This window comes from Protomyctophum parallelum (assembly GCF_964188405.1).
Source record: "Protomyctophum parallelum genome assembly, chromosome: 1".
In the NCBI taxonomy this organism is placed as follows: Eukaryota; Metazoa; Chordata; class Actinopteri; order Myctophiformes; family Myctophidae; genus Protomyctophum; species Protomyctophum parallelum.
In genome coordinates, this window is record NC_139697.1 from 24,562,185 (window position 1) to 24,588,607 (window position 26,423).

Here is a 26,423-nt window from a genome sequence, read left to right on the forward strand (position 1 = left end):
GGTACTCGTGAAATCCAAACCAGACATGCAGTACACTATGTTTTCCATTTCTCGAATTGACTCACATTTACATTTTAAAATGTGCTAAAATAAGTTTTACATTTAGCCCGTTATTGAGTATTGACTATCCCTTCAAGCACCGTTCAATCGACGTGACACAATCACGCCGGGGCTTCCAGACGTTTTTCTTTCGGTACACCTATATCTATATAAGTGACTGTCGACCATTTTGCTGTGCCAGGTGCGGGTGGCCTTCGAGGAATTCTCGGGCCACGCAAGTCAGATGCTGGCGAGGTTGGAGGAGATGCAGGACACGGTCTCCAGGAAAGACTTCCCTGTAGACCTGGAAGGAGCCAGGAGAATGATCGAGGAACACGCCACTCTGAAGAAGAAGGTCATCAAAGCCCCCATAGAGGAGCTAGACACGGAGGGACAGAGGTAGGTGCACGCGCACACGCATTCATTGTCGTTAGACTGCGCTCTTTGCCATGTTGAATGGATCTGGGTTGCTAGGAGACAACCGGAAATTAACAACCGGATGTGTGTATCCTCCTCCACCTCCTCCCAGGTTGCTGCAGCGCATTCAGAGCAGCGAGTCCTACTCCAACCGGAACAGCGGAGGAGGAGGAGGAGGTGGCGGGGGTGGAGGAGGAGGAGGAGGTGGAGGTGGAGGAGGAGGGATGTGTAACATGGACACCCAGGGCCTGGTGCCCCGGGTCAGTCAGCTGCTGGACAAGCTGCACTCCACCCGCCAGCACCTCCACCAGGCCTGGCACGTCCGCAAGCTGCAGCTGGACCAGTGCTTCCAGCTCCGCCTGTTCGAGCAGGACGCGGAGAAGGTGATGAAGGGGGGGGGGGGGGGGGGGGCAGTGTGGGTTTTAGGTTGGTTGGTTGGTTGGTTGGTTGGTTGGTTGGTTGGTTGAATACCTTTTGTATTAGTCAGGGACATTTAGAACAGCATCGTGGTGCAGTGTTCTACAAATCAAATCATGACAGTTTTCAGAAAAATGTATCGGTGGTGCTCAAACCTTGTCCATGTCGAGGACCCCCAGAATTATCTGTATTTGGCCGCGGACCCCCATCTGAAAAATATTTTGTTCCAGGGACCACCCCAGAAGATTTGAGGAGGGGGCCGAGGGCTAGTGTGGGAGGCTGGGAATATGGTGAGAGTGGGGAATGTGCAGAGTTGTTACGGATGCAACAGTTCACACCGTGAGCCTGGAGCCTATTTTCCTGCAAAGTGCAATACCGAACTGCTCGTTTCCGAGCCATTAATGTGCGTTTCCAAGCATTTGGATTGTATCGTGGCAAGAGCAAAGAGTGTTGTAAACTTTCTCTTTCTGCTTCTACCTACTGCAGTCAACTAAAAAATGTCAGGAATGTAACATGGTGTTTGGTCACATGCACAAACATACAGTATTGTACATAACAAGAAATGGCAACGTACTGTAGTCCAGCATTTGAAAATAATCTCGGTTGAATTAGGAACTCCTGATTCGCTGCGCAGTACCAGTTTATGTTACAGGAAGATTTACATGTTGACGTAATGTAAACACCGTGGAGGAGACAAACAACAATACCGTTCTATTTATTTTGAAGAGGCATGCACATTTTGGAGCGAGTAGCAGAATAAAATAATGTTGCAGTAAAAAAAAAAAATGAGAGAGAGAGAGAGAGAGAGAGCTGCAGTAGTCATGGACGGACTGCAGTAGTAGCACTAGTCAGAGCTTGTTGCTAGGACACCAACCATGGCCATGGGTTGTTCTGGTCTGTGGGAGAGCCTGCCTGCCTGAGAGGATTCTCTCTAACAGAGGCATTCCATAACTGGCCTGTGAAAGATGCAATCTTCTCTGCACACCCCCTTCAGCGCGTGGCACACACGCACGCACGCACGCACGCACGCACGCACGCACGCACGCACGCACACACACACACACACACACACACACACACACACACACACACACACACACACACTCTTACACACTTCTTTAGGATTTTAACGATTCCGGTTCCTTAATGATTCCCTCTTAAAGCGTCCGATTCCTTAACGGTACCCTTTAACGATTCATAATAATTCATAAAAAATAAAACTGACCCTTAACGGTGTGGAAGTAACACATCCAAATTATTTTCTTGTATGGAGAATTTTATTAACAACTTTTAATGCCTGACAACCCAATGTAGACTTCTGAAGAGCGACCTGGTCGTAAACTGTGCTATACACTCCTGTAGAAGCAGTCAATGTGTGTTAACAATGTCATTAATTGTGTGTGTGTGTGTGTGTGTGTGGCGTGCGCACGATCTCTCTCCCTGACTCAGATGTTTGATTGGATCATGCACAACAAGGGTCTGTTCCTGGCAGGCTACACGGAGATCGGTAACAACCATCCCCACGCCATGGAGCTGCAAACCCAGCACAACCACTTTGCAATGAACTGCATGGTAAGTCACACACACACGCACGCACGCACACAAATGTACACACACACGCATGCACACACGCACCCACGCAAACGCACACCAGGGGCCCAATGTTCTGTGCAATCATTCGGTGTGCTGTACGTGTTGTTGCGAAGGCACATGAACCTCATCTCAGCCAGGTGCTGTGTGTTGGGCAGTGCTGTCTACAGCCCAGCGTTGCATAACCGTTATGAAACGGTACTGGCACTGGGAATCAATCTGCTGGCGACTGCAGAAGTGATGCTGATGCATCACAATCCATGCCAGCTCCTCTCCTCTCCTCTCCGCTCTACTGCCTCCCCTGAAGCTTTTATCCTATTGGACATTTTATTTAGTACCATTTATTGGCTTTTGCAACAGTTTTGATCTGGGTCGTTTCAGCGGGGTGGGGGGATGCTCTTTTGGTTTTTCTTCCGTATGAAAGCGCACAGGGAAACGACGAATAAATAACCTGTTGAGACCAGATTCTACAACATGTCTCCTAAATGTTTCTATGTCGGCGGGTCTCAAACCTTTTCATGTGTAGTTCAAGTTCGTTGCTCTCCCATGTCCCCAATATATGGGGACTAGGTTGGTGGAGGGTGTGTAGAGCCCAGGATCACATTAGATAATTGACACGGGGGTGAAAAATGGGTTACAAAATCGTAAAAAAAATGATGATTATTCATGTCAAGGAAAATTATATGTAATTGCCCCGCCGACCCCCCCCCCCCCCCCCCGAAGCTGGTTAAAAAACTTTTGCTATGAAATAATATATATTCGAAGATTTGCACACGTTCTCACGTTTGCACTCAATGCTGCACTATGAGCTTGTAGATCTGCTATTTTTCAACGGCTAACGTTTAAAATAACGGTCAAAGTGGTTGTTAACACTTTCGGGGCTTTAAATTCATCCTACCGTCCTACCTAGGCTGCCTAGATTGTCTTATTACCTTTGGAGCATACGCCAAAGTATTTGCAGCTTTGATCGGCGATAATCCGGCCCATAGTCCCATGGTTTGTTGTTGAAGAGAAAAACATGCCGCCATTACGATGCGAGACGAACACAGCCTCCACACAGCATGTTGTAGTCCAAACAAACCAGCCGTTCACTTGCATTGAGCTCACTTCCCCAGAAGCCCTAGCAGCCCAGAGCATGGCTTGATTTCCTGTTTCGTCATCATAACACGACGGCCTCGTCACCAGGTCCGCGACAAATCCACTCTTTCTGTTTCATTATTAAAAAACTGCGAATTAAACGCATTAAACAAATAGCGGGTTTAGCGTATTACGCAGCACCGACACATGGATTAAATAGCGGGGAACGCCGGTTACGCAGTAGAACCGCTAAAAGCTAAGGTGAGACACAGACGCGTTCTAGATCTTTGAATGGGATAAATGGAGATCTCTCTTCCCGTCTCTCTCAGAACGTGTACGTGAACATCAACCGCATCATGTCGGTGGGGAACCGGCTCCTGGAGTCGGGACACTACGCCTCGCAGCAGATAAAGCAGATCTCGGGTCAGCTGGAGCAGGAGTGGAAGGCCTTCGCCGCCGCGCTGGACGAGCGCAGCACTCTGCTGGAGATGTCGGCCAGCTTCCACCAGAAGTGTGACCAGGTAATAATAATCTTTATTGTCCCGCAATGGCTGAGGGGACAAAACTACTGCCGAAACGGACCTTTTTTCCATGGCAAGGTTCTGTATCTTTGTCCAGATGGCATGAGGTTAAAGAAGCGATACAGAGGATGATCAGTGTCATTTGATATTGAAAGTGCTAACCGTGTAATGGCCTTATTGTTCATATCAGAAAGTGTGGGTGTAGGGAGTCCGATGATCTTGGAAGCAATACGGGTAATACTGAAAAGTTTGTTTCCGTTAGGCATGGACAGTATGGTGTAGGTAGGTCAGAGGTCGCTCCGCCATAATGTTTTTGTGGTCACGTTTTTTTATTGAATTATTTTGTTAAACAAACAAAAAATACTGGTTGAACAGCATAGACGCGGAAGGATAAGTAAACTAATAAATACCTGAGTGACAATACAGCAAATAAGTAAAACAAATACAGGTACAATACCCGTAGAAAAGGTCAAGGAGAGAAGAAAATAACAGGTCGCCCAACCATTAGACGCCTGGCCGTCTCAACGGATTTACACCGAGTACATAGAGCTGGTGTGATTAATACTAGTGTTTGTCTCCCCATTTTCTCCATAAAAAGGAAAACTATAATAATAATGATAATAATAATAATAATAATGTAATAAGAATAATGTAACTATTAAATATAGTTACGTTGTTTTTTTTTGTTTTTGGTCTATAAACCTTTCTTAGCAATTGTGGCCAAATTATTAGCGATCCAACTGTTTGGTCCCGACTCCCGGTCTGTGATTTTTATACCTGGACTCAATGAGCTCCAGGCTTGGATCCACGTGTCTCTCTCTCACACACACACACACGCGCACACGCACACACACCTACCTCTTCAGGGTCGAAAATAGCCTCTTGGCACCGCATATGTGCTAGCATATGCCGGGGCTATTAGCATATATTTACATAGTACATAAGCAGTGTGTGAGTAAAATATTTTGCTACCCATGGTTTATTCCAGTCTGTGCTCATTAGCTCCGCCAACCACGGCATGATTTATCATCGCAAATGAACACAAACCAAAACCACACCAATCCCCAGCGAGAGAACCGGGGCAGTCAGTGACTTCCTCTGACCTGGAATATAGAGCCGTCGTCCCGCCAGTCCTTTCATGTCTCCCGTTCCCTTCTCCTCCTCCTCTGTACCAATAAACCTTCACTTATATCTCCGTGCTGTTCATCTGCGGCTCATTTCAAATCCTACCGGGGTTGGAGAGGAGGGCAGATCGAAGGCAATAATTAATGGGGTTTTTTTCATTGTTCTTCCTGTAAGAGGGAGGTGGGGGTTGGGGGGAGTTATTAGTTGGATAGAGAATAGTACGTTATATGATCAACTCGCCACATGATAATTAACCCATTTTGACCTGGGAACAGATTCTACCAAATGTCTTCTCTAAATCATGACGGTTTTCTGAAAAACCTATGTTTCTATGTCAGTGGTTCTCAAACATTTTCATGTCAAGGACCCCCAAGATTATATGTAATTGGCCACCGATCTGAACATAATTATGTTGTTCCAGGGACCCCCCCCCCCCCCCCAGAAGCAAAGATTTGAGTTAAAAACGTTCGCTCTGAAATAATATATTCAAAGATTTGAGTTAAAAACGTTCGCTCTGAAAGAATATATTCAAAGATTTGAGTTAAAAACGTTCGCTCTGAAAGAATATATATTCAAAGATTGGCACCACATTTTCACGACTTTTCAAAAATAGCAGACCTACAAGCTTGTAGATCTGCTATTATTTTAATAGCTAAAGTATAACGTAACGCTTAAAAACACCAAAAGGGGTTCCCGCCTAAAATGGTTTAAGGGCCTCTTCTCCCATGCAGGGGTAATACTTCTCCGCAGCATTTTGGATAAAAAGGACATTATTATTATAATTTCTTTGTTATGTATTTGCTTATCTAACAAGGGCCACGTGCAACACAGCACGGAGCTTGCCTGTTTATCTCATTTGCATGGTGTGGTCCCTCCCTGGGACTGTTATTATTATTGTGCATGTCTGAAAGCCAGCTAATAGTAAACAGTCGCTGAGAATGTCGCTTGGGGGAGTTAATTACACTGTAGTAGTATATGACTAACCTATGACTCACTGCAATGGATTTTTCATGTTTAGTGAATTGCCTTGTACATTTTCACTAAGTGTGTGTGTGTGTGTGTCTTCAGTACATGAGCAACGTGGACTCATGGTGCAAGGCCTGCGGCGAGGTGGACCTGCCCTCGGAACTTCAAGACTTAGAAGACGCGATCCACCACCACCAGGGCCTATATGAACACATCACCGCTGCTTATTCCGAGGTTAGTATTATGTAACTAAGGCAGTGGTTCCCAAACTTTTTCATGTCGAGGACCCCCAAATGGACACGTATTAGCCCCCCGTTTGAAAAGATATGCCAAGAACCCCCATAAGAGAAGATAATTGGGTTTTCAGTTTCACCCAGCTGCTGTCTGGCTGCTCAGGTGGTCATGATGAGGAGCTGTTTGGGCTTAAAGGATGACTTCACCACTTCTCAAGCTTTCTTCATATTAATTGGTCCTCACTAATGTTCATGATAAAATACCTACCATTTCTTACTCTGTCTGTGTCTCATAGGAGGGCTGTGGGCAGTTCAGAAACGCGTCAAAGATTTCATTTTAATCGAGATACATTTTTTTTTAAGGAAGGTAGAAAAGTGGTCCTTTAACGACTTCACTCATTTCCATGCAGTTTCCAGGCAATTTCTGTGTCTTATTCTTTTTTTTTTGTATTCTGAAATTAATGATGACACTTGCGCGACAGGTATTCTATTACTTGTGTGTTGTTTTGCAAGTCACATCACTGTTTGCATCGGTGAATTGACCCTGTGATACTGGCTGTCTGCATCCTGGGAAAGCCTCCTATAAGCCTCCTAGAGTGGCAGTTGGGTAAGAACCGGCGCCAATTGGATCGATGGGGAAATCCAAGTTGATAGAAACGGCAGGCTTTCTATTCCTGGAAAGTTAGCATGCTACAATGGAAGCCATTGTTCTTGTGTTAACAGAAAATGAAGTAAAAAAAGCTAAACCTGCCCAACGATGTCACTGGTAATAGGCGGGTCTTCTGAACTGTCCACAGCCCTCCTCTGAGACGCAGACCGAGTAGTAATACTTTTTACCTTATCAGTGTTAGTGAGGAGTTGAGGACCATTTATATGAAGATAGTTTGAAAACGGTTGAAGATGTTCGCCACTTCAACACGTAGATATGGGCAGGCCGGGAGGCCAAACGGTGACATTCTGATTACTGATTACTCTTCCCACCAAGCCCTAAAAATAAGAAACTTTTAATACTTTTAATATCATAACTTCAAACTCCACAGCTTGTACGTTATACGTTGTTACTGTATGTGCAAAATCATTCACAGCAGTGGTTCTCAACCAGTGGTCCACGAGGAGGTTCCAGGTGGTCCCCAGCTAAATGATGGAGAGTTGGTAACCAAATGGACCCTTATTTGATCTATCACTCTTGAGTGTAATATGAAACCAAATTGAATTGTACGCTCTCAAGAGTTAAATTGTTGCTGCATTACTTAATTTACAAGAAGTACACAATTAGATAATGTAGAGGATTTTTTTATATTTTGACTAACATCCGTACAGCATGAAATTGTGGACAAAATCGTATTCGATTTCGTATCGAATCGTATCCTGCGTTTTGTCGGATAAATAATGGTCCTTGACATGAAAAGGGTTGAAAACGACAGATTTCCAGTATATCTAAAGCTAGGTGGTTGTTAACTACTTTAAGATGTAACCCATCATTTCTCTTAGTGAATAAAAGGTTAGTTGTAGTATGTACTAGTACAATCTCACTAAGACAACAGCAGTCTCCCTGCTCTTGTCTTGATACGTTAAGATCCTGTGGTCGGGTAGGACACCTACTGGCTGACAAGAGGTATTGCATGAAATCTCTGGCCTTCCCAGTTCCCAAGCGAGCTGTCCGTTGTTAGCCTGGCACCACGCCAGGCTAGTGTTGTAGCTCAACAGTAGACATGTTGGCACTCACGCTGGGGACCTGGTTTTGAATCCCGGATTGGACATGAAAGTTGTGGAATGCAACTTTAAACCTTATTTTATGCTTTCAAGGTGAAGGTAGCCAATATACAAGTTCACGATGCGTTGAGTGAGGTTTTATTTTTGTATTTTATGGGGGATTTAATATTTGCAAACATTGAATTTGTTTTTAACCCTTTTAATACTTTTTCATGTCAAGGACCGCCAACATTATGTGTATTTGGTTGCGGACCCCCATCTCAAAATATTTAGTTCCAGGGACCCCCAGAAACAAAGATGAGTGTTGTTGTTCACTTCCCATGTATACGGATCAGAAAGAAAGGCTCGGCACGCGTAATCTAGGGAGCTCTCTGTGGTTGTGACCAGATGGATATACTAAGCTCTTCATTTATGACTTCAACATGCCTCTCGTTCAAAATATGAAAAGAGCGATCATCAGCGACTTATATTGTAATCTTAGCCAGGTAAGCAAGCAAAAATATGTCTCACGGTTTTTGTCCGGAACCGAAGGGGGGGGGGGGGGGGGGGGGGGGGGGGGGGCTTTACAGAGTAAAAGCGGCCATATCTTCCCGGCACCCCGAGCTTCTATTTTGAAATAAATCCCAGCGCTGATTGTGTTAATGAGTTAATGTGTTAAAGATTTGAAACGTTTTGGCCTATAATCACGATGCCCCTAAAAGGACAAGTAGCCCCAGGTTGAAAGTGATGTAAAGTTAACACCGTCGCCTGCTTTTCTTTTCTCTCCTCTCTCCGCCACAGGTGAGCCAGGACGGCAAGGCCCTGCTGGACAAGCTGCAGCGGCCGCTGACGCCGGGCGGCGCCGCAGACTCGCTGACGGCCTCGGCCAACTACTCCAAGGCCGTGCACCACGTCCTGGACATCATCCACGAGGTGCTGCACCACCAGCGGCAGCTGGAGAACATCTGGCAGCACCGCAAGGTCCGCCTGCACCAGCGCCTGCAGCTCTGCGTCTTCCAGCAGGATGTGCAACAGGTGCGTTGCACGCAGCGCAAAACACCGTTTATAGTTTTTAAGGCTATGTTTAGCAGACGCTCTTGATCGAGAGCGACTTACAGTAAGCAAGGACAAACTTCAACTTCACACCGTGCACACCAGCAGTTTTGAGTGAAAATCTGTGTTGTGGACTTTCACGGAATGCAACCAAACGGCCCGTGGTGGAAAAAAGGACTTTTGCGTAACAGTATCGGCAATGTAGGAATAGTCTGTTACATGTACAGTAAAAGTCCAGAATTCTAAATTTACTTGAGTAAAAGTGTGAAAGTATTAGCATCAAAAGCTACTGAAAGTACCACATGTAGAAGTGTCCCATTTCACAAGTTATTTTTCCCGAGTTCGACACCCTCTCACTAGTCCGTTTCTGTGGTGTCGAGTTACATAATATACAGTTTTTAATAATAATGAGGATTTCAGAAAAAGTCAATGAAGATAAACTGCTATAATTTATTTTATATACTATAGATACTGTATCTACAGTAGGTAGATACAGCTTGTAGGTCTGCTATTTTTGAAAAATAATGACATGTGGCGCAAATCTTTGAATATATATTCTTTCAGAGCGAACATTTATATTTACTACCTCATCACTGAACCTTAGAGCTACCCCTTGTGGTGCCTTATTGTCCTGAACCCCTGTTTGTTTCACTGTGGGATAAATGTATATTTTGTGTGTGTACAAACAGGTGCTGGACTGGATTGAAAACCACGGCGAGGCCTTCCTCAGTAAACACACCGGGGTGGGCAAGTCCCTACATCGAGCAAGAGCTCTCCAGAAACGCCATGAAGACTTTGAGGAAGTTGCCCAGGTACCTTGTTTTTCTCATGCTAAGAATTTCTGGCGCTATTTTTTTCACATTTTTTGGACAGAGTGGCGCTGGCTGATGACCTATCGGCAACAATGTGGCTACAGTTGACGTTATGAAATGCGAGTCTGCTGCCTCCTGCTGGCCAGACTGAGTAGTGCAGTGACAATTCAGATTCACTGTACAGTGATTCAGGCTGGAACCCCAGGCTACCACAATATATAAGCTTGTTCAAAACTCTACACTCATACACACACTTAGTTAAGACTTATTGCTCCTAACTAAGTTTTACTTGAATTATACAGTACCTTGTCTTGTTTTTATGAGCTTGACAAATAAATCTCAGTGTTATGTTATGTTGGGTGACATCATATCCTGTTTCCACTCTCGGTCCGCACTTTCTGTTCTCCTTTCTGTAAATGTGGATTATATACTTTGACCTGTTTTTAACCCATTCTGGGCGGGAACCTTTTGGTGTTTATAGCATCATGTTATACTTCAGCTATTGAAAAATAGCAGATCTACAAGCTTGTACTGTAGATGTTATTTTTAGAAAAATCTTGAAAATGTGGGGCAAATCTTTGAATGTATATTCTTTCAGAGCGAACGTTTTTAACTTCTATGGGGTTCCTGGAATAACATATTTTCAGATGGGGTTCGGTGGCCAATTACATATGTCCTTGAGATGAAATATTGAGCACCACTGATATAGAAACATACATGTAGGTATTTCAGAAAACTGTCATGACTTAGAAGACACACTTTGTGTGCCCACGCAAAACTTTCAAAAAATCACTTTCACCTAGAAACTCCATTCACACTTTTTATAATTCAGCGGACTGTGGAGACACATGCTGGAACTTTTTACTTTGAAATGTTTTATAGTTTCTGAGTTATTTAACTTAAACGCCCAATGCATTTCCAATGGCAATAACACAAACTTTGGCACCACGTATAAAAAAATAAAAATAAAACATTTTTTTACATGTTTTTTTAAATAACCCCCCCCCCCCCCCCCCCCAAAAAAAAAAGACCTCCACAGACGTCTTGGGCACAGCACACGGGGTAATACCAAAGACGTCCACAGACGTCTTGGGCACAGCACACGGGGTAATACCAAAGACGTCCACAGACGTCTTGGGCACAGCACACGGGGTAATACCAAAGACGTCCACAGACGTCTTGGGCACAGCACACGGGGTAATACCAAAGACCTCCACAGACGTCTTGGGCACAAAATATGTTAAAATGTTGACGTCAGGCCTAAACGGGTTAAGTAACCACACGAACCACCCTGGCATCCCACTTCTGGTGCCACCACATTTGCAGACCAACAAGCTGCAAGAGGGGACATGGAAATAGACCCCTCAACGAAGCATATATAGGATTGAAGTGATTAACCACCTCTCTCTCTCTCTCTCTGTAGAACACGTACACTAATGCAGACAAGTTGCTGGAGGCGGCGGAGCAGCTGGCCCAGACGGGGGAGTGCGACCCGGAGGAGATCTACCAGGCCGCCCACCAGCTGGAGGACCGCATCCAGGACTTTGTGCGCCGCGTGGAGCAGCGCAAGGTTCTCCTCGACATGTCCGTCGCCTTCCACACGCACGTCAAAGAGGTACGTACCGTACGGTAGGCCGGACAAGCTGCAGGCATCAAGGGTAGCGTGTGGTAGAGTGTACCGTACCGTACGTACGAACTTGACCCGGGTTTTAGGAACATTCATCGATTATTGTTGAAGACAAGCTTGGAACACGGTGGAATACGTTTGCAGGAAGTCAACAGTGTACAATCCATTGGTAAATTGGAACAGGCTTGTAAGTTTGTATTTTTCATTAGGTTTTATCTTTCGCACGCGTGTGTGCGTGCGTGCGTGCGTGCGTGCGTGCGTGCGTGCGTGTGTGTGTGTGTGTGTCCTCCACTAGTGATGTCAACTAGTAACTGGACAACCGCCTTTCAGCAGTTATGGAGAACATTTCAAATTTTAACCCATTTAGACCTGAGGTCGATTCTACAAACGTCTTCTAAATCCTGACAGTTTTCTGAAAAACCCATGTTTCTGTGTTTCTCTCCCTCTTCTTCGACCCCCCCTCCTCCTCCTCCCCACAGCTGTGGACGTGGCTGGAGGAGCTGCAGAAGGAGCTTCTGGACGACGTGTACGCCGAGTCGGTGGAGGCCGTCCAGGAGCTGATCAAGCGCTTCGGCCAGCAGCAGCAGACCACGCTGCAGGTGACCGTCAACGTCATCAAGGAGGGCGAGGACCTCATCCAGCAGCTCAGGTACACACTGGGCCGGGCCGGGCCGGGCCGTGGTGGCTCTCTCAACACCGTCCTTAACCCCATTAAGACCTAGAAAGAACGCAAAGGTGTTTCACTCGTTCACACTGCATGCTTCCAGTGGAGCTCCTCACTGGCAGGTGAATCAGTAGGAGGAATACAATCTACACCTACAACAAGTGTATGGGGGGGATTTTGGAATTGGCATAATGACTGAAATGCAAGGAAAAAGGGGGGAGGGATAATTTGGCTGCTCAAAATGAGAGGGAGAGAGAGGGAGAGGGAGAGGGAGAGAGAGAGAGAGAGAGAGAGAAGCTTGCACAGAGAGAGTGGGCCGGTGGCATGAGTAGGAGGAAGGATTGTAAGGTTTAAGCAGCGAGAGAGAAAGACGATGGATGGATGGAGTGAACGAGTGTGGGAGGGAGAGAGAGAGGGTGCTGCAGAGGTGCACATAGTTGACCCTTTTGACCCTCACTTCACTAACTATTTTTAAAGACTCTTCTCTCCATCCGCTTCTCTCTGTGTCTCTCTCTCTATCTCTCGCTCTCTCGCTCTCTCTGTCTTACATAAGTTGTGCTTCATAATAACGTGTCTAATTGCCATATCAATTATCATTGCGCACACGCACACACACACACGCACGCACGCACACACACACACACACACACACACACACACACACACACACACACACACACACACACACACACACACACACACACACACACACACACACACACACACACACAGGAATAGCCATGCAGCCTATACACGGAGGCAGCGAGACAGGACGTTATAATCTTGAGTTTCATTAAATAACTGTCTTTCTCCGCACGCGCACGTGCGCACACAACATTATTCAAGTGAAATGCGTAACGCCAATATTGGGCTAATATAGGTAATAGGCTACCAATATGTGTTTAGCCTACAGGGATTTACCCACGGAATGAATATATATATATAATCATCTATACCAGGGCTGCCCACACTTTTTTTTACTTCAGAGCTACTTTCAAAACCACCAGCTCATATACCCACCAAACAAAACTAGCATCCCATTGGTTTTTATTTTTGGTATTTGACTTTGCTACTGATGATTGTACGCAACAACAAGTATTGCATTGTGTGTTTGAGCTGACAGGCCCTTTTTGATGTCAATCAATCAAGTCATCTCAGGTCATCTCAAGCGGCAGATGCAAAAATCGTTTTTTATATTAAAATTATATATATTTTTAGGGCCATGTCATGTGGTCTACCTGCAAAGCCTTTGTGATCTATACTGGTAGATCCTGATCTACCTTTTGGGCACCGCTTAACGTCAGATCAGCCGTTTTGTCGGTCAGCGCCAAAAATGCTCCCCGACAGCATAATCGGAGCAAATACCGGGCAGTGTGTATGAGCCATAACGTGTTGACTACACTACACTAATAAGGACAAATAATAATAACTAATATCCCATCCGTTACTACATGTGGAGTCAACTCCCGCAATTTCCTTCTTCCCATAGTGCGCGGCAAAGTAACTCTGGGATGAGCGGCCGCAAAGCGGCCGCGAAATTCTAGTTAATTAATAATCATTAATGTGTCAAATCGAAAAAAGGGCTTAGTTACGCCCTCCGCATGCATATGGTCAATGCCTGTGTGAAAAGTGGGAGTGATTGGTGCAGGCAGTAAGGTGTATGATTTTGTCCATTCTGAAATATACATGTATGTAACAGGGTGTCTGCACTGCAGGCTTATAGGCAAGTCAGATTTAACTTAAAATACATTTTATATTTAATATTGTGAGCTTGTAGATCTGTTCAAGCTGTTACTTTGGGCTTGTTTATCTGTAAAGACAGACCGATTAATCGGACCAATTTAATTAATCGGTCCGATTAATCGAACCGATGCCGATTAATCTAAAAAACAACTCAAATCGGCCGATGCTGATGAATCTCCCATCACTAGTTCTTATTAGTGTTTGTGTGTGTGTGTGTGTGTGTGTGTGTGTGTGTGTGTGTGTGTCTGTGTGTCTGTCAGGGACTCGGCCATCTCCAGCAACAAGACTCCTCACAACAGCTCCATCAACCACATCGAGAGCGTGCTGCAGCAGCTGGACGAGGCTCAGGCCCAGATGGAGGAGCTCTTCCAGGAGAGGAAGATCAAGCTGGAGCTCTTCCTTCAGCTCCGCATCTTCGAGAGGGACGCCATTGATGTGAGTGTTCCCCCGCCTCTCTGGGAACTCGTGTGTGTGTGTGTGTAATGACAGCTCTTTGACCATAAATTCATCATTATTATTCTATCACTTTGAACTTTGTGCTACATCCCCAAGAGTGGCTATTGTGCATCTTAAAGATCTTATGTTGATAACCGGCATGACTTTTTCCACAAATGCCCCCGCTGGAACAACATATTTTCAGATGGGGGGGGGGGGGGGTCCGCAGCCAAATATAGATAATTCTGGGGGTCCTTGACATGAAAAAGGTTGAGAACCACTGACATAGAAACATAGCTTTTTCCAGAAAACTTTTAGGATTTAGAAGTAAACATATTTTATTATTTTTTTAATCGGCCTCAGGTCTAAATGGGTTTGAAACATAAACAGTTCTACTGTACAGTAAGTTCAGTGTTCAACACAACCCCACATTGTGGAGAAACATCGTGGAGGAACGTTGTTTCTCTAACGCTGCGCTGCGTCGCTCGACCTCTCTCTCAGATCATCTCGGACCTGGAGTCGTGGAACGAGGAGCTGACGGGTCAGATGAGCGAGTTCGACACGGAGGACCTGACGCTGGCGGAGCAGAGGCTGCAGCACCACGCCGACAAGGCCCTCACCGTCAACAACCTCACCTTCGACGTCATCCACCAGGGACAGGAGCTGCTGCAGTACGTCAACGAGGTGCAGGCCTCCGGTGAGTAGAGCTGCTGCAGTACGTCAACGAGGTGCAGGCCTCCGGTGAGTAGAGCTGCTGCAGTACGTCAACGAGGTGCAGGCCTCCGGTGAGTAGAGCTGCTGCAGTACGTCAACGAGGTGCAGGCCTCCGGTGAGTAGAGCTGCTGCAGTACGTCAACGAGGTGCAGGCCTCCGGTGAGTAGAGCTGGACGGAGAGACACAAGTATATTATCGCACTGTGAACACTTTGAACTGAGCTGTGTGTGTGTGTGTGTGCGTGTGTGTGTCTATGTGTGTGACGCTGCTCAACAGTGCCACTTGACTTTAGGTCACCCAGCGCCGGTATTGCATGCGGTTTCGTGCTCAGACAGACATACTGTAGGGACATACATATAGACAGACATACTGTAGGGACATACATACAGATAATCACTCATAGGAGCGGTTGGCACCGCTCAAAAACCTCCTGGGCTCCGCCAGGATTGGTGTCGCCTGGTTAGCTGTATAAAATATATATTATGCTGCTCAGTTTTAAGGGGAGTTGCACCACTCAGTTCACACGGGTGTGATTTTTTTTTTAAATCTGACGATATGGATTGCGTCACGTACCTTTCCCTCCGCCGCTGGCTCAAAGGTTGAGTGGCTGGATGGTAACCGCAAGGTTTCCAGTTCGAACCCGGGCTCCCCCAGAGTTAGTGTAAAAGTGTCCTTGAGCAAGACTCTGAATCCCGAATTGCTCCCGATGTGCAGGTTGGTGCCTTGCATGGTTTCCGCCGCCATCGGTGTATGAATGTGCGTGTAAATGGGTGAATGGAATGCACAATCTATGCAAAGCGCCTTTGTATAAAGGCGCTATATAAATGCACCGTTTAACATTTCCCCTCTTCCTCCTCCTCCCCGTCCAGGCGTGGAGCTGCTGTGTGACAGAGACGTGGACATGGCCACGCGGGTCCAGGACCTGCTGGAGTTCCTCCATGAGAAGCAGCAGGAGCTGGACCTGGCTGCAGAGCAGCACCGCAGGCACCTGGAGCAGTGTGTCCAGCTCCGACACCTGCAGGCTGAGGTCAAACAGGTAGGAGGACACAGAGCCTTAGATATAGACAGGCACCTGGAGCAGTGTGTCCAGCTCCGACACCTGCAGGCTGAGGTCAAACAGGTAGGAGGACACAGAGCCTTAGATATAGACAGGCACCTGGAGCAGTGTGTCCAGCTCAGACACCTGCAGGCTGAGGTCAAACAGGTAGGAGGACACAGAGCCTTAGATATAGACAGGCACCTGGAGCAGTGTGTCCAGCTCAGACACCTGCAGGCTGAGGTGTACAAATATTTATTTCCAACAACAACAACTACAACAACATGACTAGTCAACTAGTAAAAATGACTAGAAGTGAAAGCCCTAGTGCCACCTTTAGGACGAGGATGAAGAAGTGCATGCACATGCGTGAACACACACACACACACACACACACACACACCGCATTCTTACTGTAGTACTGATCGTCTGCACCACCTTCAGGCTGAAAGTAAGAACTGCAGACAGCAGTGGACAAGAATGAATTGAGTGCATGTTTTTAATATACATTACAGTTGTACTGTAAACAACGCTGGTGTACTGTATTCACTTTACTTATTCTTGTGAATATAATTTAACATCCCATATCTCACATTGCTACCGTGTGCGATATGGATTGTCTACGTGATTCCACAAAATGGTAAAAAGTTAGTTTTGACTTTAATATTGGTATCCGTCTGCGTGTCTACAACAAGGTGCTGGGTTGGATTCGCAACGGCGAGTCGATGCTGAACGCCGGTCTGATCACGGCCAGCTCGCTTCAGGAGGCTGAGCAGCTCCAGAGAGAGCACGAACAGTTCCAGCACGCCATCGAGGTGAGACTTGTGTTTTTGTTGTCTGTGTACTAGTTTGTATAATGGCTTCTCAATGAGTACCTTGTATCTCCATATTTAAAACGCCGCCTCGTAATTGTATACTACATTACATCCACTGTATGACACAGATTCTGTTTTCCATTTCCTTTTAAAGTAAGGGTTTTGAACATACAAGATTTGTGTTATGACATCTAGATGTTGTGTTTTGAGTGATTCAAATAGGAAAAGAGGGAGTTTTATGTGGTTTTCACTCGATGGCATCCATTTAACCCATTTTGGGCGAGGACCTCTTTTGGTGTTTTAAGCATTGTTTATAATTTAGCTATTGAATGCGCTACGAGCTTGTAGGTCTGCTATCTTTTTTTTACCGTGAAAATGCGGCACAAATCTTTGAATATATATCCTTTCAGAGCCAAAGTTTTTAACTCAAATCTTTGCTTCTGGGGGGGTCCCTGGAACAACATATTTTCAGATGTGGTTCGGCGGCCAATTACATATATTCTTGGGGGTCCTTGACATGAAAATGTTTGAGAAAGAAACATGGGTTTTTTCAGAAAACTGTAAGGATTTAGAAGATCTTGGATTTTTTTGTAGAATCGTCCTCAGGTCTAAATGGGTGAATCCCTCTCCTCTCTCCTTCCCCTGTCCTCCACCGGCCCACCCCTCATATAGAAAACCCACCAGAGCGCTCTGCAGGTGCAGCAGAAAGCCGAGGCCCTGCTGCAGGCCAACCACTACGACATGGACCTGATCAGGGACTGCGCCGAGAGCGTGGCCTCGCACTGGCAGCAGCTCATGTTGAAGATGGAGGACCGCCTCAAGCTGGTCAACGCCTCCGTGGCCTTCTACAAGACCTCTGAACAGGTAGGCAGTACAGTAGTTTTAGGTACTCGCTTAACTGCTTTTGTTTCCACTAAATTAACAGTTTGACTCCAGAAAACGCGTAACCCGCATTTTAATCAAATATCCTAAGCTGCCAAGATTGTTGTATTACCTTTAGAGCATACGCTGAATTATTCGGGCTTTTGATCCGTGAAAATCCGTCGAAAAAAGGTTCCTCAGTTTGTTATGAACCGATCACACCACCTGCCATATTGGTGCGCCGGAAGACCGCAGCACAAGACCCTCCTCCATTAGGAGTTGTAGTCCGTTCATTTGCATTGGCCTCAATTTCCCAGAAGCCCTAGCAGCCCACAGCATGTGTTGATTTCCGGTTTCGTCATCAAAACGAAACCATCTCGTCTCTAGCTCCGCAGCAAAGACAGAGTTTCTTACAGAGTTTTTATTACAATACGGCGGATTAAACACATAAAACAAAAAGTGGGAATGTCTTAAAAAGCACGCATCGTACCCTGGATTAAACAATTCGCGGCAGTCAAACTGTTATGTGAGAAAACTATTATGGTTGTAGTGGCAACAGGACTACAACAATATGGCTGTGGCATATTATCTCTATCTCACCTATGGTCATGAAGTGTGAGTCATGACCGAAAGAATAAGGTCGCGAATACAAGGTGATAAGTTCAGTCACGCGAGAGAGAGACTCGCTGCTTCTTCGCCTGGAACGGAGGCAGTTTAGGTGGTTCGGGCATCTGGTTAGGATGCCTCTCGGGCGTCTCCCTAGGGAGGTCCTCGAGGCACGTCCCCCGGGGCAGACCAAGGCGCAGTTGGAGGAAATACATCGACTCACTGGCCTTGGAACGTCTCGGGATCCCTCCGAGGAAGTCACTAATGTTGCTCTAGAGAGGGACGGCAAAAGACAAACACAGAGAGAGAGAGAGAGAGAGAGAGAGAGAGAGAGGACTTTTGTACAACCAAGCAACGGCGCGAAGTGGGGAGGGACTTGGCAAAGGGTCAATGATGGCTGGGGAGCTTAGAATGAATGAGTTGAGTTGCATTGTGGGTGACGTAGTCTGCTCTGTGTGTCTGAAGGTCTGCAGCGTGCTGGAGAGCCTGGAACAGGAGTATAAGAGGGAGGAGGACTGGTGCGGCGGAGCGGACAAACTGGGACCAAACTGTGAGACGGACCACGTCACCCCCATGATCAGCAAACACCTGGAGCAGAAGGAGGCCTTCCTCAAGGTACGAACATGCTGCGCTTGCAAAAACATGCACGCACAGTGAGTTGACATGCACTTTTTTCCCTCAGTTGATTAATTGAATACTTTATTTGTCAGAAATAAGGCTAAAAGGAGAACATAAAAGGTCCTGGGGGACTTGTTTCCGTTGTGGTCCTATACAGTATGTGTTCAATTCATTAGCATAGCGTAGAATTTACACAATAATACATGAACAAATATACTAATGCTACATTTACCTCCCCTTGTGGTCTTCCGATGAATTATTATCTGTTTTTCCCCAGGCACATTTAGAAAGAAAGCAGTGTTACACATGCTTTAATGGATGGTGTCGGGGCTTTCCATATTTTGGTGGCAGAGCAGTAGCAGAATAAGACTTTTTCCATGGCTGTTCTAAATATGGGTGGTACCAGATTATGGTCTCTCCCTCTGGTGTGGTGCAGTGTTGTTTTTGGCAGCAACTTTCTATTTTAGTTTTAGTCGTAGTCTCTTGAATAGTTTTCATTTAGTCAACAACACAAGCTCACAACGCGTCGCAACGCGTTGTGAGCTTGTAGATCGGCTATTTCCAGCATGCAACCAAGTGTAAAATGACTTGTGTCTTTTACTTATACTGGATCTCTTGTCCACTAGTCCCTCCCTATTCCCTAACATTTTAGTCTAGTTTTTATCTGTTGACAACATGGACTGTATATTTAGTCATAGTTTTAGTCATCATGTCTTAGTTTTTATTTAGTTTTTATGTAGTGTAGTGTATCTGTGAAAAAAGGTTTTTAGTGACATTGAGATGTTGGAGACCGAAGAGGTGCAAGCATTATAAAATGGTATTGAATGAGGGCTCCGGCAAGAGGTTTGAGAGTACTTTTGTTGACAAAAACCTTGACTTTCTTGATCACTTTTGATGCCATTTTAGCTTGAGATTAATATATATATATCGCCAACCCTGACCTCAAAATCATTTGCATTCTAAACCCGTTGTTTGGCAGGCCTGTACTCTAGCCAGACGAAATGCAGATGTCTTCCTCAAGTACATGCACAGGAACAGTGTCAACATGCCGGGCATGCTGAGCCACGTCAAAGCTCCTGAACAGCAGGTCAAGAGTGAGTATCATTCTAGATTTATTTTTCGCTTTAACACCTGCCCAATTTTGGGTGTGGATTTGTGCATGTCTTTCCTTCCATTTTGTCCACATTGTGTGCACGTGTGTGTGTCCTTAGTTTTTATTTCCATTTGTTTCCCTTTGTGTTTTAGACATTCTGAATGAGCTCCTGCAGAGAGAGAACCGTGTTCTCCACTTCTGGACCATGAGGAAACGACGGCTGGACCAGTGTCAGCAGTATGTGGTGTTTGAACGCAGCGCCAAACAGGTACAGACACGCACATATGCTGTACACTACGTGTACAGACACACTCCTGTACACTTCATAACCCACGTCTGTTTTACACTCTACATGCTTCGCGACAGGCCACATTGTGAGCTCGTATGTCGGCTATTTTTGTTGCGGGACGACGTCACAAGAAGGGCTATACATAAGATGATACACACTCACTCTCAATTTACAATTTACAATTTAGGAGACGCTCTTAATCCAGAGCGACTTACAATAAGCAAGAACAAAAAACATGGCAATACATCACATACATACAAAGTAGTTATCATGAAACATGCGTACGCTAACACACGTAACACAGTGGGATAATATCTATATAATGAAACTATGCATATAAACTATACATACTATACTAAACATATACTGTATACTATAAAGTGCTATGACTACATAAAATGCAATTCACATACATATACGTACACAATTGCTTAGTTATTATTTTGCTCATACAGTACCTACTACCACGCACTCCTGTTGTCTTTGTCCTGTTAATGCAAACGTCTTTGTGTGTGTGTGTGTGTGTGTGTGTGTGTCTGTGCGTGCGTTCGTGTGCTCAGGCCCTGGAGTGGATCCATGACACAGGGGAGTTCTACCTGTCCACACACACCTCCACTGGCTCCAGCATCCATCACACACAGGAGCTGCTCAAAGAGCACGAAGACTTCCACATCACAGCCAAGGTCGGTCCCAAACACACACCCCCCCCACGCATACACACACGCACGCACGCACACACGTGGTGATGATAATGTTGAAACTAGCACTTCATGCCGGCACTTTATATCCTAGCACTTTTTCTGAATGTAGCCTTTCTCTTTTTTTATCTTTGATTCTATACCTGCACTAGATGCGCCCAGACCTCTGTTTATGCTATGGTGTCTCATGTCTGTTGTTGTCCTGTATTGTTTGTATGTTTTAAACCACTACTCTTGCTGTAAACCTAATTGCCCTTCTGGGACATTAATAAAGACCTTGAACCTTGAACACACACACACACACACACACACACACACACACACACACACACACACACACACACACTAATGTATTAGCATTACTCTCTCCTTTCTGAACAAACCCTTTTCCCTCCCTCTCTCTCTCTCTCAGCAAACCAAAGAGCGCGTGAAGCTGCTGATCCAGCTGGCGGATGGCTTCTGCGACAAGGGCCACAGTCACGCCGTGGAGATCAAGAAGTGGGTGACGGCGGTGGACAAGCGCTACCGAGACTTCTCCCTGCGCATGGACAAGTACCGCTCCAGTCTGGAGAAGGCCCTGGGCATCTGCTCGGACTCCAACAAGGCTGTGAGTGTACTAGAGAGAGAGAGAGAGAGAGAGAGTGTGTGTGTGTGTGTGTGTGTGTGTGTGTGTGTGTGCTCTGGATGCAGAATACATTCTCTCGTGTCTGCGTCTCTCTCAGAGTAAGGACCTCCAGTTGGACATCATTCCGGCCACTGCCCCCGGGTCAGAGGTCAAGCTACGGGACGCCGCCCACGAACTCAACGAGGAGAAGCGCAAGTCGGCCCGCAGGAAGGAGTGCGTACAGTACATTATACAGTATACTTCCTCACGGCTAAATGTTTCTTCAGCCTTGTCTGGATAAGGAAGGGCCCCACTTGAAAATCTCTTCCAAGTGGGGTCTTTGCAGTTCGCCCACCTGACCACTTAACACCCCGAACGCCCCGGGGTGATTTAATCCATTAAATCATAGCGCCCAGCGATTTATAGCAGCGGTGCACATTTAGCGACGGACCGGATGTTATCCCGGATGTAGCTGAAGTAGCTTGATGTAGCCTCTCGATGCGATCGACAACAACGGGAGGTATGATTCATTCTAACGTGACTAGCGATGGGACCGCATTGGGGCGTCTTAACAAATAATCTTTTCTTGGAATTGGACGGAATGATTTAGATCAAGAGTTATTCACGTTTTAAGATTATCGGTCTCGTCGGCTAAAATGGGGGGGGACATTTTCGATGTGGGGCGATGCGATCGGTTTTGATTGAACGAAGAACTCCGTCCTTGCCACTCAGGGTGTTAACTGGTGTGATGGATGCGCCGTGTGCATTTTCATTGGATAAGAGGAGTTTTATTAGTTAAGAGCAGTAACTAAATAAATGTTCGGGTGAACAGATTAAAGGTGCAATAGGTGTCACATCCTACTCGTAGGATATTTGTACTGCCCCCCCTCCCGACGAGAGGGCTGCTATTCCTCATGCAGATCGGCTATTTCCTCTGTTTGCGAGGACGCACAAACAGCCGCTTGTTATTACGCGGCAGAGCCGCAGAGATTATTTCTATTTTGAGGGTCGGCTTGGCACTTTTTGGCACATTTTGTTGCCCACCTCGGCGTGTCGCCCTACTCGCAGTGCGTATCGCGCATATAGGTAGCGACGGCACTGGACCTCCGTTTTGGAGGTGCTTGTGTCGGCATATAAGACGAGATCAACTGAACTAACAGCGCATGATGGACGCGCTGTGGGCAGAGGAGACCGTCTCTTAATATTATATGTGAAACACAAATCATGCACAACGGTTTCTTCATAATTCATGTCTGGTTTATGACCATGTTTTATGGCCCCCAAAGTCTTCCATTATTCATGGGTGTAAATGGAGGGAGCAGACAGGCTGTAAGGGAGCTACTGGCACGGACATGAATCATATCATGTCGTATGAGACGAGATGGCTATGACAATCTGTCCTATGCGTCATGGCCGCCACGTGTAGTTACGCGTGACGGAAATAGGCGATCGACTATTTTTTTAATGGCATAATGGCACGATGTAATTTAGATCCATAGCTTTTGGAAAAATAGCAGATCTACAAGCTCAGCTTGTAGGTCTGCTATTTTTAACTCAAAACGTTTTTAACTCAAATCTTTGCTTCCGGGCGCTCCCTGGAACAACATATTTCCAGATGAGGGTCGGCGGCCAATTACATATATTGTTTTTGGGGGTCCTTGACGTGAAAATGTTTGAGAACGACGGACATAGAAACATGGGTTTTTCAGAAAACTGTCGTGATTTAGAAGACATTTTGTAGAATCGTCCTCAGGTCTAAATGGGTTAAACAGATAGTCGGGTTCATTGATTACCTGGTATCCTGGCTATAGTTTCAATATATAGGTCACTATTTTGAGCCGTGTATTGTTTAGTCCGATGCTAGGTTCTTGGTTTATCCGGGATCCTAGTCTCTTGAGGCAGAGACACTGTCTCTCTGCATTTGATGTACCTTATGTGATTAACTTGCTTATTGTAATTTGGCATGGATAAATCGGGGCGCCAGGTTGACAGTGGTTAAGTGTGTGTGTGTGTGTGTGTCTCTCTCTCTAGGTTCATCATGGCGGAGCTGATTCAGACAGAGAAAACCTACGTGCGTGACCTGCGGGAGTGCATGGACGTAAGTGCAGCCACATGGTAAAGTCTAGGGATGCACAATATTGTTTCTTTTTTTAACCGACAACTTCATGCTTCTCAAGACCGATACCGATACTAATAACCGATAATGATAATATATAGACAGTTGGACACATACATTAAAAAAGGCATACTAGTGAGTAAAGGTAAATTTAACATGGCTTTCTTTGACGCAAATACAGTATATCATACCTCAACAGGCGCTCCTGCTGTAGAGTGATGCGATCGGTTTTCATATCAATAAACTTCGTCTTTTGGATAAAACCTCGTCCTGGGCGCTGGGTGTTACTAATAGAAAGGACGGTGAACTTCGTCCTGGGCGATTGGGGTTTTAATAATACAATCTTTCTCTATAGACGTACCTATGGGAGATGACCAGTGGAGTGGAGGAGATTCCTCCAGGGATCATCAACAAAGAGCACATCATCTTTGGAAACATGCAAGATCTCTTCGAGTTCCACCATAAGTAAGCCCCGACGCCTAACTGACGCGTGCCTAAAATAGCAGATTTTCAAGCCGTGTTAGCTTGATCTGTCATTTTTATATTTATTTTCTTATTTATTGTAAATGTCGTCCTGATTCGTCTTTTCTAGCGAATTCAAATAATTCCAAAGAACGGTTTATTTCTGAAAGTGCTGACCTTTTGATCATCCGTTCCTCTGTTGTTTTGTTCTAATCAACAGCATCTTTCTGAAAGAGCTGGAGAAATATGAGCAGTTACCAGAGGACGTGGGGCATTGCTTTGTGACGTGGGTAAGTGTTGTTCACAAAAAGAGTGCTTTTCAAAGGGAGGTCCAATTTTGTTTTATTCCTCCCCCCCACTCCAACTGTTTGTTCTTAGTTTTCTGTCTTAGGAAAATAATAATTTACGGAATTCTGAGATAACGGAGGCCTTTTTTTTGGTCACAGTGAGACGATCAATAAGTCTCTCCCCTCTGTAGGCTGACAAGTTCCAGATGTATGTGAACTACTGTAAGAACAAACCAGACTCCACCCAGCTCATCCTAGAGCATGCTGGACCCTACTTTGACGTGAGTAAATATTTTCATGTCAGGTACTTACTTGTACGTACAACTCTGAGATATATATTGCAGTGAGTGGACCTATGACAAGTTGGGCTCTGCCAATATAGTGGCGACACTGAAGTGCGGCCCGATGGCCCCATGATGCAACATCTAAATATATCATGTCTATGCTCACGGCACCGTCTTCATCCATGTTAACAGGAAATCCAACAGAGGCACCGACTGGCCAACTCCATTTCCTCGTATCTGATCAAGCCTGTGCAGAGAATCACCAAGTATCAGCTTCTGCTCAAGGTAAACGACTTGTACAAGGTCATGCACACACACACACACACACACACACACACACACACACACACACACACACACACAGTCTGTTCTCCCAGGGGTCCTTGAGGGGGTTAAATGATAGCTAGGCACCAAATAGACCCTTATGGGACTGTAAGTCAGAGAGTGTACAAAGGGAACCAAATGGACCGTAATGGGTCCATTTGGTTCCATTTGTACACTCTCAGACTGAGTTAAATTAACATTGATTTTACAATATAAATAGGGGTCCCAGGGATAGAATGGGGGTCCGTAGGCTAATGCAGGTCAAACTGCAAGAGACTCCTTGAAATAAAATTGAGAATCAGTCACTGCTAGAGCCGTTAACATCTTCTCTTATGGGGGTCCCCTGGTATCATGTCTTTTCAAATGTGGGGGTCCACGGGCTAACAAGTGTCCATTTGGGGTTCGTTGACGTGAAAACGTTTGAGAACCACTGCTCTGTGGACGTTATCCCCGTGGTTGGTGTTGTCATGGTTTCTGGGTGTGTGCGTGTTGTCATGGTTTCTGGTTGTGTGTGTGTGTGTGTGTGTGTGTGTGCAGGAGCTATTGACGTGCTGTGAGGAGGGCAAGGGAGAGATCAAGGACGGCCTGGAGGTGATGCTCAGCGTTCCCAAGAGAGCCAATGACGCCATGCATCTGTCCATGCTGGAAGGTGAGACACACACACACGCGCGCACGCGCGCACACACACACACACACACACACACACACACACACACACACACACACACACACACACACACACACACACACACACACACACACACACACGCGCACACACACACACACACACACACGTGCGTTGTGATCTTCACAGATTTTGGTCAAAATCGTATAGTTTTATGTCAAATCATTTCATTTCAAGGTTATAGATTTACTGTACGTACAATTTAGGCATTTAGCAGACGCTCTTAATCCAGAGCGACTTACATTAAGCAAGAACAAAAAAACATGGGAATACATGACATAAAAAGCATTTACCTACCTGGCTCTACGTGTGTGACTCTACGTACACACTTCCTCATGCAATTCTTCATAGGCTGTCTGTCCACCTGTACATCAAAAGTGCCTACATCTTGGTTTCTTAGCACAGAGCGCTGACCTGTTAAATTGAAGCATTAAAGGTATATTCAGTGATTTCACTTAATTCAAATATCACTTATTTTTATGTTTTGTTGTGATAATCCTCTCTACTGTGTGCTGACCAT

At 45.7% G+C, this 26,423-nt stretch overlaps 1 protein-coding gene across 1 annotated transcript in view; it reads left to right on the forward strand.

The window, feature by feature from the left end:
- The window catches only part of trioa (trio Rho guanine nucleotide exchange factor a), a 77,862-nt gene that overhangs the window by 14,421 nt on the left and 37,018 nt on the right, over nt 1-26,423 (forward strand). Inside the window, 26 exon segments of the mRNA XM_083785071.1 lie at nt 242-438; nt 569-839; nt 2,323-2,445; nt 3,870-4,061; nt 6,255-6,386; nt 8,879-9,112; nt 9,820-9,942; nt 11,366-11,557; nt 12,049-12,218; nt 14,237-14,411; nt 14,913-15,108; nt 15,995-16,161; nt 16,857-16,976; nt 17,649-17,840; nt 18,909-19,058; nt 20,041-20,155; nt 20,307-20,422; nt 21,004-21,126; nt 21,554-21,748; nt 21,864-21,979; nt 23,777-23,843; nt 24,217-24,326; nt 24,544-24,613; nt 24,802-24,891; nt 25,087-25,179; nt 25,756-25,867. Of these exon segments, the coding sequence (XP_083641197.1) occupies nt 242-438; nt 569-839; nt 2,323-2,445; nt 3,870-4,061; nt 6,255-6,386; nt 8,879-9,112; nt 9,820-9,942; nt 11,366-11,557; nt 12,049-12,218; nt 14,237-14,411; nt 14,913-15,108; nt 15,995-16,161; nt 16,857-16,976; nt 17,649-17,840; nt 18,909-19,058; nt 20,041-20,155; nt 20,307-20,422; nt 21,004-21,126; nt 21,554-21,748; nt 21,864-21,979; nt 23,777-23,843; nt 24,217-24,326; nt 24,544-24,613; nt 24,802-24,891; nt 25,087-25,179; nt 25,756-25,867 (3,841 nt within the window).